Source organism: Mus pahari, chromosome 3, assembly GCF_900095145.1.
Source record: "Mus pahari chromosome 3, PAHARI_EIJ_v1.1, whole genome shotgun sequence".
Lineage (NCBI taxonomy): Eukaryota > Metazoa > Chordata > Mammalia > Rodentia > Muridae > Mus > Mus pahari.
This window is the reverse complement of record NC_034592.1, coordinates 72,887,390-72,902,652: the sequence shown is the minus strand read 5'-3', so window position 1 is coordinate 72,902,652 and position 15,263 is coordinate 72,887,390. Positions and strand designations below refer to the sequence as shown.

At 32.7% G+C, this 15,263-nt stretch overlaps 1 protein-coding gene and 1 pseudogene across 1 annotated transcript; both read right to left on the bottom strand.

Moving 5' to 3' along the window:
* Nucleotides 1–5,189: 5,189 nt before the first annotated feature.
* Nucleotides 5,190–6,150, bottom strand: LOC110317946 (annotated as a pseudogene).
* A 5,600-nt stretch (nucleotides 6,151–11,750) lies between these two features.
* On the bottom strand, nucleotides 11,751–12,698 carry LOC110319153 (olfactory receptor 10AG1-like). The gene has a single exon (XM_021194587.1). The coding sequence runs from the start codon at nucleotides 12,693–12,695 to the stop codon at nucleotides 11,751–11,753; it is 945 nt and encodes a 314-aa protein (XP_021050246.1). The 5' UTR covers nucleotides 12,696–12,698.
* Nucleotides 12,699–15,263: the final 2,565 nt, after the last annotated feature.

Sequence of the window (15,263 nt, the reverse complement as noted above, 5' to 3'; positions counted from 1 at the left end):
ATATATATATATATATATATATATATATATATATATATATATATATACATATACATATATATGTTTTTGTGCATGCTAATATGATGTTTGGAAGTACAGCTATGGATGTAATTCACTTGATCTTAGCCAAAAGGCCCAGAAGTGATGATGTAATTCATTTATAAGTAGTATATCATGTAGTTTTTGGTATGAACTACCTTGTGTTCCTATTATGCCATAAATAATAGGAACAAAAATGAGTTGCTCACTATAGGAAGGAGAAACTGATTTGCCATTTGTTAACACAAGTAACTCTGGACCATGATAAAGGAACATATTTCAACACATATTAAACAATTTAATTTGGTTTTGAAAATATTTTAGAAAGTAGTGAATTATTTAAATTTTCTAAATATCCTAGAATTATATAGTAATTTTACTTAGAAAATTATGGTATATATTTTATAAATTCTGCAATGTATTCTCACAGTGGAGAATGGCACAGGCTAGGAGACTGGGAGTAATGTAGAAATGGATCTAGGATGAAAATGGAAATAAAACTGTGGTTGTCTTAGAAAAAAAATCTCTGTTTCAATTAGACAGCAGACACTTAAATTTATATTGTGTTACTGTCAAAAACATTTGACAATGCTTTTTATTAACATAGTTACCATAAGGAAAACATGAATATTTATGAGGACCACTTATCCTGATTGAGCATTACTCAAGGAGTCAAATCTGACTTTTGTTACTATAGAGCTCATACAGTTTTAATTTATCAGAAAAAAAGCAAAGAAGCATAAGTAAAATGTTCAGTAGATGTCCTCAGGAAATATGATAACTGAGTTGCTAGGATATCTATAATCTAATAAGTAGTGATGCTACTAAGAAATAGTTTCAAGTTCATATTTGCTACCTCTATACTGCTGTTTAACTGCACAACTATTCCACACTTAATAGATTTATTCAAATATAAGGAAAATACTTACACAGGAAAACTAGATGGAAAACAAAGGAAGACTTTTAATGCAACCCAGATAGGATGTAAGTTGATTAATAATGTCCTTCCTATAAGTTCATTAACAGTTATATAAAAGGAGGCTTTGTGGACATCCTATGTCTAGACTTGACATATGTATAAAAATTTGAATATCTAATAAATAGATTATTTCTTTAATATGTTTTGAGAGTTAAAGGAAGACTTTGGTGATGATGGTAATAATCTTTACTACATACGATTACTTTACAATTTCTTCCATGTGATTACTTAATCATTATAGCAACAAATATATAAAGTCTACCTTAATCAGTGTTTGAAATTTAAGCACTAAAGAATTATCTAATTCTTTGTTGTTGAATTATGTTTTCTGTTTTTAATACAGTGTATACTTGTACAAATAAACTTGTATTTGACAAGATCATTTTACATTTATCTATTTGATTTAACTTCATTATATTACTTACCATTATTGGTTGCACCAAAAATAAGAAAAAAATATGCTTCTCAGCTTATGTAGTTTCTTTGAAACAATAGCTAACTCTCTCTCAGATGTCCCAGATTATAAACCAACTATATTTCTTAAGTACTAAGTGTTGCTACCCTGGGGATCAACTCTTTCCAAGTAAAATTCTAAGATATTAATTCTGCCTGTCACTCAAAGATATGTATGCAGCAACTAAAATAATATGTAGATAGGTTATTTTAAGGACTTAGTTAATGTGCATAATGTGTTTTGATCAAGTTCACTCTGTATTTCCTCTTTTCCGATTTTTTTTGCATCCCTACAAGCTATGTGTTCATTTTCAACACCCAATGCCCCATCTTCTCCCTAACTCAAGTTGGTTCGACATGTATAATGTAGGCATAGGGACCACATAATGGGTACAGAAAACCATTATGCAATACATTCCTGGATAAAATGTATTAGTTTTCCATCAAATGCTGATAGCATCTCAGTCAAATTGGATTGAGTCTTCATGGAGCCCTCCCAATTCCATACTAATGTTTATGTTGACTTTACACTCTGCAAGTCTTTTTTTTTTTTTTAAAGATTTTATTTATTTATTTATTTATTCATTTATTTATTATATGTGTTTACATTGTAGCTGTCTTCAGACACTCCAGAAGAGGGCATCAGATTTTTCTTATGGATGGTTGTGAGCCACCATGTGGTTGCTGGGATTTGAACTCAGGACCTTCGGAAGAGCATTCGGTGCTCTTAACTGCTGAGCCATCTCACCAGCCCACACTCTGCAAGTCTTATGCATGCTGTCTTAGTTGCTATGAGTTCAAACATGTGGCAGTCCTGTTATGTACAAAAATACTGATTTGGTTCAGATGTCAACTTGTTCTAGCTCTTTCAGACTTTCAACTCCGTATTCCACAAGGCTCCCTTAACCTAGATAAGAGTATGTGTGATATAGATAAATCATTAATGCATGTTGCTATCAATGTGAGTTTTTATTAATTAACATCTAATACAAAATGAGTTCCTGAGATGAAGGTTGAGCGATATACCACTCTATCCGATTTTATTGAAATCATTATTGCAGTCATTATTGCAATCATTAAGTATTGTGACAATTGAAAACATCAACATATTATGACTTCACATGATTTATGAACGGTGACAATTTCATCAGAACATTAGTAAGAAAAGAAATTTTATATCATTGAACAGAGTCTAGGATTGTTTATGCAGATATGTGATGTGCAACCAGATAATTTCTTCTCCATGACTTGTGATCTAGTCAGGGCTCTCTATTCCTCACGTTACAAAGGAGAGGAAGAGTAATGAATGGTAATTACAGTGCCAATTATTCCTTTTAAATGTACAAACATTAAAAAGAATGTGAAATATCTAGACCTAATTTCTTCTGTAGAATTTAGTCCCCAAACCATAGCAAGAATAGAGCCCACCTCCAGTAGGAAGGCAGGACATCAAGTGAGGAATGGAGTTGACATGTCACAGTCACACCTCCGACCCATTATTGTTCCTATCTAAAAGAACTACAGGGATGGAAATGGAGAGGAGCCTGAGTAAAAGAAGCTCCAGCAACAGGCCCAAAGTGGGATCCAGCTCAAGGGGAGGACCCAAGGCTTGACACTATTACTGAGGCTATGGAGAACCTATCATGACTGCGCTGGAAAAGACCCAAAAAGCAACTAAAAGAGTCAGATGCAGATAGTTGCACCCATCCAATGGACAGAAGCAGCTGAACCCTGTTGTCAAATTAGGAAAGGCTGAAAGAAGCTGAGGAGAAGGGCGACCCTGTAGGAGGACCAGCAATTTTAATTATTGTGTACCCACAAGATCTTTCAAACGCTGGACCACCAAACAGACAGCATACACCAGCTGATATGAAGCCCCCAAACACACATACATTAGAGCACTTCTGGGTCTGTGTTCATTCAGAGATGATGCACCTAACTCTCAAGAGGCTGGACCCCTCAGGGACTATATAGATCAGATGGGGTGAGGGATGGGGGCATTTACATGGAGACAGGGTGGGATGTAGGAGGTGTGGGAAGTTCAGCAGTCAGAGGATGGATGAAGGGGATGGAACATGGAGTGTAGAAAATGAATTTAAAATAAAATTAAATTTAAAAATAAAAGAACGATTACTTGTTTAATCCTCAGAAGTCAGCTAAAACAATTTCCTCATGTTAACATCACTCTGTTTTTCAAATTTAAAGTTCCAAAAACTGTCTATACCACATACATAGTTAGTGATCAGGTCAAGTTAACAAGAGGGATAGTTTTATATTTTGTATTTATTATGAATTACAGAATGCATATGCATAATATTTATGTAGACCTAACCATATAGAATACAGCTGAGTTATACAAAGGATTAGGATGCTTGATGTAGGCTAAGGAATATTTTATATAAGTACTAAGTTGTAGATACAGAGACAGATAGCGTTTCTATATACACATTGAATGTTATCAATATACAAAAGTTTTATATTACTCCAATTTTGAATTCTAGCACTTGTGATTTATTTTCCCACTAATAAATATTAGTAGCCACTAATATATTTTTTAAATTAAACTAATTGGAGTTATACAGATGTCAATATTTAACAATCAGTTATATTTTATATAGTTTCTCCCAAGTATATCATTTTATTTTCATGTTGTTCTTTAACCACTAAAATTAATTCAGTCTGCATACCAATAGTGGGTCATAAACTGAACAGGTACACTTAGGTATGGCATTACCAGTGTAGAAAGAGACAAAACCTCCTCTAAAACAAGTTGATATTTGGACATATGGTTGGAGATAGATGAAAATGTAGGGGTATGCTGATTGACGTTAAATTTCCTCATATAAATCAGTTCCAAGGTGAATAATTTTAGTGCTCCTAGTCAGAGTTAAAATTAAGAAAGCATGTATATGATGATACACCCCAATTCTTTGGACTTAAGAAAGTTCTGAAATTACTCATACATTTGAGTTCACATTTAAATTCAGAGAAATATTTTTAAAAAAAAATGTGGGGCAGAGGAACATATATTTGAATTGGAGATTTAAAAAGGAGCAACAATGTCAATGGAATCTTATAGTAAACAAATCTAGAGTTAAAGTAGAAAGAAAAAATACGTAAAAATTATTGAGGGCATATGTTTTACTCTGTGAAATCACAAAGTCATTGCAATCTAATTAAGGGAAAGAAAATTAGTCTCGCCTTTCCCTTTAGTAGTATTTTGAAATTGTATCTCAGGCAATCAGAATCACTTATATATCTAAACTCAAATAGGAAATGAGTCAATTTAGATTTTTTTCAGCACTTTTTAGTAGAGTCCAGAAAAACTCACTGATAATTCATTACTTATTGTCTTACTCAATAAGCATTTATTATTCTATTTTTATTGGTAATTATTGCTTTATATTCTTGAGAATCATAGAAGATAGTCACAAAACAGTATGAAGACTTGGGTAAATGATTATCTATTAACCTTAAGATCTGTAAATTGAATTCAAATTTTACCAATATATTAAAAAGACAATGGAAATTATTAAATTATCTTCTTAAAAATAAATATGATTTTCAAAGATGGTTCATTTAAGGTGCTTGATCTTTCCTAACATAGGCTAAACAGAATAAACTGTGCAAAAGATTTGCATTATTATAAAATAAAAAAGAATTATTGTCTTTTCAATGTGGGAATAAAATATTTCATAATAACTGAGTTATCAGTACATTAGGAAAACAATAAACTTGTATGCCTACATATGGCCCTATTTCTGAGTACAGCAGTCACCTCATTGTTCCTCAGGCTGTATATCAGAGGATTTAACATAGGAATCACAATTACATAGAACAGAGAGAACAGTTTGTCAGTGCCCGGGGAATGCATGGACTTTGGTCTCAAATAGGTAATTATAGCAGATCATAAAACAACAGTACCACCAACAGGTGGGAAGAACATGTGGAGAAGGCTTTTGCCCAACGTTTGGCTGTTGGCAACCTCAGGATGTGGCAATGATTTTGCTGTAGGATACAAGCACCAGTATAAAGGGAAGAGCAACCACCACCAAAACAACCACGTAAACAGACAGATCATTCACTGACGTGTCCCCACAAGGCAGCGTGAGAATTGGTGATATTTCACAAAAGAAGTGGTCTATTTGACTAGATTTACAAAAAATGTATAGAGAATATCTGACAAGTGTGTCCTATCTGGACTGGGATGCCTCCGAGCCAGGATCCTGCTGCCAGCTGTTTGCACTTTTTGGAGTTCATAACAAGAGGATAGTGTAGAGGGTTACGTGTTGCCATGTAGAGGTCATGGAACATCACAGTCAACAGAAAACATTCAGTAGTTTCAAAAATAAGGAACAAGCACAATTGTGTGGCATAGGACATCAAAGAAATAGTTCAGAGCTGCATCACAATACTGAACAGAGTCCTTGGGACAGTAACTGATACATAACAGATTTCCAGAGAGAAAAAAAATTGCCAGAAAAAAAATCCATGGATTTCTGTAATGCAGGGTCCATACTGGTTACTAGTGTTATGAGGAATTTTCCAAATAGGACAATTATATAAACTATAAAAAACACTGCATATAGAAACCCTTGGAGTTTGGGCAGGTCAGAAAATCCTAAGGGCACAAATTGCATCACTGTGGAAACATTGTCTATGGACTCTAGCTCTTCTTGCTTCACCTGTGGAAAATATTAAATCACAAATGCACATCATTTATGCTTTTAGTCTATCTAGTTTTATGTATGCATTCTGAGAGCACACATTTTAGTTTTTCTTTTTAATAATGAAGTTTAAATTCCATTGCTTTCAAACTATAATTAAACATATTTTCATAATTAATAAATGACCACATAGAATTTGTTTTTCCAGCTTCTGAGATATATTTTATTATGGATTTACTTTTGAAAGATACTTTATTTTAAACTGTATAATTCATTTGTCCTTTACAAATCTGAAAGCTTTCCTATGGTTTTGCTGTGGAGGAGGATTTCTAGGCCTGTGTTCTGTTTAATCTTGTAATCTGAACACACACACAAAAAATAAAATGAATCCATAAACTGTAAAATATTATTCAGTTCAAAACAGAGTTTTCTTTCCAGTATATGCTATATGAATCAGAATGCATACATTGTGTTTAGACTTTAATTTGGGGAATGATCATCTTGATTGTCTTAAATAATTTATGTTCTCATGAATCCTGATACCAGCACTTACTTTTTTCAATTCAGTCTTCCAAGAGTCTTCCTTTCTCTCCCCACTCCCTCCCTTCCTCCTCCCATTCTTTCTCTTCCCTCGCTCCCCTCCCCCTCTCATTTTCTGTGTGTATATGTTGTCCCCTTTCCTAGTTTTCCCTCTGAAAATCCCCTATCCACCCCCTGCTCCCCAACCTACCCACTCCTGCTTCCTGACCCTGGCATTCCCCTATACTGGGGCATAGAACCTTCACAGAACCAAGGGCCCCTCCTCCCATTGATGACTGACTAGGCCATCCTCTGCTACATATACAGCTAGAGCCACAAGTTCCACCATGTATTTTCTTTGATTCGTGGTATACTTCCAAGGAGTTCTGGGGGGACTGGTTAGTTCATATGGTTAGTTCCTCCTATGGGGCTTCAGTCCCCTTCAGCTCCCTGGGTGTTTCTCTGGCACCTTCCTTGGGGACCTTGTGCTCCATCCAATGGATGACTGTGAACATCCACTTCTGTATTTGCTGGGCACTGGCAGAACCTCGCAAGAGAAAGCTTTATCAGGCCCCTTGTCAGCAGGCTCTTGCTGGCATCTGCCTAGGTGAACACATATCTTATTTTTGTCTTTTGCTTTCTTAACTATAAATATTGATTAAAGGATTTGAATTGTCACTATCCTTTTTGGGTGACACATAGAATATTGTTTTGCAAAAATAACTTATTAAATTACTTGATAAAGTACTAATACATCAAAATGACTATTTAATATGAAGTCGCATCCCAAAACAAGCAATTATTCGTAGCTAAAGTTCTGACACACACCATTTGTATATTAAGCACATCATATATTTGCATGGATGCATGCTCAGATAAAAATTAGAATTTTGGATATACATGTAGTACATCATAACTAGTGTAGTTTTTAGTATGAGCTGTCTTGAGTTCAGAATATGTTGTGAATAATAGGAAAATGAAAACAAGTAGCAAAACATAAGAAAAGAAAAGTAGCTTAGTATAAGATCATCATCATTTCTTAACACATGTAATATTGACTAAGTCTGGACAAGGAAAAAGGAACTTATTTCAACCCGTTTTAAACATATATTTAATTTGGATTGAAAATATTCTAGAAAAATAGTGAATTAGTTAAAATATATTTAAAATCCTGTAATTATACTATAATTTAATTAGAAAAATATGGCACATAATTTAAAAACTCTGTAGGGTGCTCTCACAGTACTGACAGTAGAAAATGGCAGAGGCTAGCTGACTGGGAGTCATGTAGAGGTGAAATTAGGATCATAATAGAAATGAAATTAAGGTTGGTTTAGTCAAAAAAGAACATTGTCTGATTGTATTAGACAGCAGATATTTATATTCTGTTGCTGGTATAATAACATTTGACAACTCCTCTGTGAACATAGTGACCATAAAGAAAACATACATAGTTGTGAAGACAATTTATCCTAATGGAGCATTGCACAAGGAATCAAATCTGACTTTTATGACCCTAGAGCTCATGTAGTTTTAATTTGCCAGGGTGAAAAATGCAAAGAAGAATGAGCAAAGTAAAAAGTAGACGCTCTTATAAGGAATCTGATAACTGAGCTGCTAAGATATCAATCATTTAGTATGTAGTGATGCTATTAAAAAATAGCTTAAAGTCCAGATTTTTTTTCTCTCTATTCTGCTGTTTAGCAGTATACTTACATGTTTATTACAGGAAAACAAAGGAAGCATTTTAATACAAGCAGGATAGGATGTTAATAGATAAAAATAACCTCATTCCTCTAACTTCCTTAACAGTTATATAAAATTGACCTTTTTAAAAAGATTTATTGTTTATTAGATGTTTTCTTCACTTACATTTCAAATGCTATCCCCTTTCCTAGTCTCCTCTCCAAATATCCCTTATACCCTTTCCCCTCCCCCTGCTCCCCAACCCACCCACTCCCACTTCCTGGCCCTGACATTCCCCTATACTGGGGACTAGAATCTTCTTAAAGCCAAGGGCCTCTCCTCCCACTGATAGCAGATATTCTATCTCTAGACTTCACATATATAAAATACTTTAATGTTGCCTAAACAGATTATTTCTTTAATACATTTTGAGAGATAAATGAAGGTGTTGGTAGTGATGATAATAATCTTTACTATATGGACTTACTTTGCCACTGATCACCTTCAATTTCTTCCATATAATTACTTAATAATTATATCCAGAAATGGATAAAGTCTACCTTAAACAGTGCTTGAAATTTAAGCATTAAAACCTTATCTAATTCTCTGTATGAGTTTTATTCTCGAGTTAAAAGTGTGTATATAATGTCAAAATAAATTTTTATTTGACAAAATCATTTCACATTTACCTGTCTAATTCTAGGCACCATATAATATATACCATTATTGTTTATACCAAATATGAGAAAGAAAACTAGCCCTTTTAGCTATGAAGCTGATTTGAAACAGTTACTAACAGAGTTTTCAAATATCTCAGATTAAAAATTAACTATATTCTTTAAGTGCTAAGTCTTGCTACCCTGGAAATAAACTCTTTTCCCGTGTAACATTCTAACTGAAATACTATTTCTCCCTGTCACTTAAAGAGATAGTACGACAACCAAAATAATATCCAGACAGTTTATTTTAAGAACATAATTAATGCATATAATGTGTTTTCATCCAATTCTCTCTGCATTTCCTCGTTCCCGATTTTCCCATCCCTACGATTACCTTTCATTCTTAACACCCAACGCCCCTTTTCTCCCTGACACAAGTTAGTGCTGAATGTTTGTGTATATATATCTTTCTGTGATCCAGTCAGGGTTTTATATTCCCGACATTATACAGGTGGTGAGGAGTAATGACTGATAATAAGACTGCCCATTTTTTACTTTTATATGTACAAACTGTAAAAAGCATGTAGAGTATTTACACATAATTTCATCTGTAGATGGTAGTTCCAAAACCATACCCAGAAGAAAGAGTTTTTTAGAAAGAACAATTTCTTGTTCAACACCTAGATGACATGAAAAGATAATTTTCTGATGTTAGTATCCCTGATGTTAGTTTTTAAAATTTAACGTGACAAATATCATGGGGAAAGTAAATGTTAAGGTCAAGTAAACTACAATGACATTTTTTCACCTTGGAATCATTATGAGTTACAGAATGCATAGGCATAACTTTTAAGTAGACATAATCATATAGAACATTGTTGAGAAACACATTTGATTAGGATGCTCGATGTAGGCAATGGATTATTTTATGTAAGTAAAATACTAATTTGTAGATACAGAGACAAGCAGAGAGCCATTCTATACACACATTGAACATTAACACTATGCAAACGTTATATACTTCACCAATTTATTTTTATCATTTGTGATTGAATCTCCACTAGTTATAGCCACTAGAATATACCTTTAACATTATAGTAATTTGGGTTATATATATTTGATCCCATGTATAACTAGATGATTGGTGGAAATATAATTATGTGAACAATCCCCTTGTTCCATAATGAATTTTCAAACACTTTCCAGTCTTTTAAAAAAATTAACATCAGAATCAACTATCTAAATTTGACAGAAATCCAGTTAAATAATTTTCTTTCATGGATTATATCTTAGACAAAATAGTTCACATACTTTTAACATTTTATTTTTATGACTCTAGTCATTAAGATTAAATATTATATTGTTATTTTTCTGTAAAATTGCATGTATGCCTGGTGATGCGAGTGTATTTATTCAATTTTTCTATTCATATGTAGGAAAAATTATCCTTTTTTCTGAAGCAGAAATGTAAAACTAAGTATGTGATTTTATTTTTTATTTTTTTCGGTTGTTTTCACCAACTTTATACATTTACAGAATATACTGTGATCACATTATGTACGTTAGCCACACTTACCCCTACCACACCTACTAACAGTTTTCTTCCTCCCAATTATTTTACTTTATTTTCATGTTGTTCCTTAACCACTACATTTAAATTGGCTGCTTGTCTGCATATGCGTAGCAGCTCATAAACTGATCAGGCACAATTTTGCAATGGGAATACAAGTGCAGTGAAAAACACAAACTCATCTAAAACATGTTGTAACTTTGGCAATCTTGTATAAGATAGAAATGCATGGATAAGTTACCTGAGGTTCAGTTTCCTCATAAATATCGCTTCAAAAGCTGAATTATTTTTAGTGTCCCTATTCAGAATTAAAATCATAATAGCACATATATGCAGAGAAAACATAGTTCTTTGGATTTCAGTGAATCCTGAAATTACTCATACACTTGAATTTACATTTAAATTCATAGAAGTCATATTTGTAAACATGAGGAAAATAAATATGTAATTGAATTATAATTTTATAGAGGATCAACAATAACAGAATCTAATAGTAATTTAGGATTATGATAATAAAGAAAAATAAGTGAAAAATATTGACTACGTTTATAGTGCTGTGTCATACCACAAAATCATTGAATTCTAATTAGAAGAATGGATTGGTCTGTTTTCCCCTTAGTATTATTTGGGAAGTATCCCATAGGAAGGGGAACAAAATCACTTAAATAAATAAACTCAAATAGGAACTGAGCCTGTCCAACTTAGATTTTTTTCACAATTTTTAGTAGGGTCCAGAGAGATTCACTAATAAATAACTCATCAAAATTGACTTATTCAAAAAGCATATAAAGTTTAGTTTCTACTGGTAGTTATTTCTTTATATACTTCAGAATCATAGAAGACTGTCAGAAAATATAGATATGAATACCTGGAGAAAAAATAATTTATACACTTTAAGATGTGGAAATCGATTTTAAATTGTACCAATATTTTTAAAACAAATTTTGAATTATTAAGATTTTATTTTTAAAATAATTACTGTTTTCCAAAATAGTACATTGAAGTTCATTATCTTCCTCCAAATAAGTCTATACAGAAGATACTATATAAGAAAAATGAAGGGAAATGCATTCTAAAATGGAAGGGATTGCCTTCTCAGTATGGGAATAAAACATTTCAAAATAAGTAACTTACCAGTAGCTAAGGTAAATAAGAAATTTCTATGTGTGCACATGACCCTATTTTTGGAGTATGAACTTTCTCAGTGCAGCAATCACTTCCTTGTTCCTAAGGCTGTATATTAAGGGATTGAACATGGGAGTCACAACAGTGTAGAACAGAGACAGCAGTTTGTCAGTTCCAGGGGAATGCATGGACTTTGGTCTGAAATAGGTAACTGTAGCAGATCCATAAAACAACAGTACCACCAGCAGGTGGGAAGAACAAGTAGAGAAGGCTTTTGCCCGACCTTTGGCTGTTGGCAACCTCAAGATGGTGGCAATGATTTTGCTGTAGGATGCAAGCACCAGTATAAAAGGGAATGCAGCCACCACCATAACGACCACATAGACAGACAGTTCATGCACTGAAGTGTCCCCACAAGCCAGCTTTAGAATTGGTGGTATGTCACAAAAGAAGTGGTTAATTTTGTAAGAATTACAAAAATGCATAGAGAATATCTGACAGGTTTGTCCTATCTGGACTGGCATGCCTCCAAGCCAGGAGACTGCTGCCAGCTGTGTGCACTTTGTTGGGGTCATGACCAGAGAATAGTGCAGAGGGTTGCAGATGGCCACATAGCGGTCATAGGACATCACAGCNAGNAGNANACNTTCAGTAGTTCCAAAAACAAGGAAGAAGNACANTTGTGTNGCACAGGACANCANTGANATGNTTCGGTTCTGTGTCCCAATGTTGAACAGAATCCTTGGGACAGTCACTGATACATAACAGAGTTCCAGAGAGGAAAAATTTGCCAGGAAAAAATACATTGGTTTTTGTAATGCTTGGTCCATACTGATTATTATGATTATGAGGAAATTTCCAATCAGAATAATAATATAAACTACAGAAAACACTGCAAATAAAAACCATTGGAGGTTGGGCAGGTCAGAAAATCCTATGAGCACAAATTGTATCACTGTGGAAACATTGTCTTTAGACTCTCGCTCTTCATGATTCATCTGTAGAGAATATTAAATCACAAATATAAACCCACTTTTGCTTTTAGTCTATGTAGATTATGTATGATTTTTCTGAGAGTACACATTTTAGATTTTTTTCTTTGTAATAATGAAAACTTTAAATTCCATTGCTTTAAAACTATAATTATGTATTTTCTCAGTTAATAAATCACTGTAATAATTTGGTCCTTAATGCTTCTGAGATACATTTTTATGGATTTACTTTGGACATATACATTATTTTATATTGTATAATTGGTTTGTACTTCCAAACTCTGAAAGTATTTCCTATACTTTTGCTGTTGTGATTCCAATTTTTTTCTGTTTTTGTACTGGGCAACTTTATACTATTAATACTAAAAAATAAAATTATGAATTTTGCTCTCAGATGGCATAAAATATTACTTATTTCAAAACTGAGTTTTCCTCCCATAGTAAGTTAAGGAAATCAGCAGGTATAAATTGTATTTAGTTTTACTTTGGGGAGTGAGTATTTGGATTGTCTTAAATTATTTATCTCCTCTGTTTTCTACTCAGTGTTACCAGTGTGTGTGTGTGTGTGTGTGTGTGTGTGTGTGTGTACATATATGTATTCATAATTATCTTCCTTTTTTCTTAACTTTTAACACTTATGAAAATGCTGTCACTATAATTAATGCTAACACAGTACACTGTTTTGTGAAAATAATTTATTAAATTACTAGACAAAATACTAATACATCAAAGTGCCTATATCATGAGAAGAGTACCCACAAAACAAGCAATTATTTATAAGTGAAGTTATGACCCACATTATTTGCACATTAAACACATCATATATATTTGTCTTTGTGCATGCTCATTTGATGTTTGGGAGTACAGCTATGGATGTAATTCACTTGATCTTAGCCAAAAGGCCCAGAAGCAATGATGTAATTCATTTATAGGTAGTATATCATGTAGTTTTTTGTATGAACTACCTTGTGTTCCTATTACGCCATAAATAAGAGGAAACAAAAATAAGTTGCTCACTATAAGAAGGAGAAATCTTGTTACCATTTGTTAACACTTGTAAGTCTAGAAAATGATAAAGGAACATATTTCAATACATATTAAACAATATAATTTGGTTTTGAAAATATTCTAGAAAAAATAGTGAATCATTTAAATTTTTGAAAAATCCTACAATTATATTGTAATTTTAATTAGAAAATTATGGCATATATTTAAAAAATTCTGTAATGTGTTCTTACGGTGGAGAATGGCAGTGGCTAGCAGACTGGGAGTCATGTAGAAATGAAGCTAGGATGACAATGGAAATCGAACTGTGGTTGTCTTAGAAAAAGACATCTCCGCTTCAATTAGGGAACAGACACTTAAATTTATTTTGAGTTACTGTTAAAAATATTTGACAATGCTTTTTATTAACAAAGTTACCATAAGGAAAACATGTATAGTTATGAGAACTACTTATGCTAATTGAGAATTACTCAAGGAGTCAAATCTGACTTTTGTTACTATAGAGCTCATACAGTTTTAATTTATCAGAAAAAAAAAAAAACAAAGATGCATAAGCAAAATGTTAAGTAGATGTCCTCAGGAAATATTATAACTGAGTTGCTAGGATATCTATAATCTAATAAGTAGTGATGCTACTAAGAAGTTGTTTCAAGTTCAGATGTGCTATCTCTATACTGCTGTTTAACTGCACGACTATTCCACACTTAATAGATTTATTCAAATATTAGGAAAATACTTACACAGGAAAACTAGATGGAAAACAAAGGAAGCTTTTAATGCAACCCAGACAGGATGTTAGTTAATTAATAATGTCCTTCCTATAAGTCCTTCATAGTCATATAAAAGGCAGCTTTGTGGACATCCTATGTCTAGACTTGACATATGTAAAATATTTGAATGTATCTTAACTAGATCATTTCTTTAATATGTTTTCAGAGTTAAATGAAGACATTGGTGATGATGGTAATAATCTTTACTACATAGGATTACTTTACAATTGAGCACCTTCTATTTCTTCCATGTGATTACTTAATCATTATATCAACAAATATATAAAGTCTACCTTAATCAGTGTTTGAAATTTAAGAACTAAAGAGTTATCTAATTCTTTGTTGTTGAATTATGTTTTCTGTTATTAATACAGTGTATACTTGTACAAATAAACTTATAATTGATAAAATCATTTTATATTTATCTATTTGATTTAACTTCATTATATTACTTACCATTATTGGTTGCACCAAAAATAAGAAAAAATATACTTTTCAGCTTATATAGTTTCTTTGAAACAGTAGCTAACTTCCTCTCAGATGTCCCAGATTATGAACCAACTATATTCCTTAAGTACTAAGTGTTGGTACCCTGGGGATCAACTCTTTCCAACTAACATTCTAAGATATTAATTCTGCCTGTCACTCAAAGAGATGTATACAGCAACTAAAATAATATACAGATAGGTTATTTTAAGTACTTAATTAATGTGTATAATGTGTTTTGATCAAATTTACTCTGTATTTTCTCTTTTCTGATTTTTCCCATCCCTACAAGCTATGTGTTCATTTTCAACAC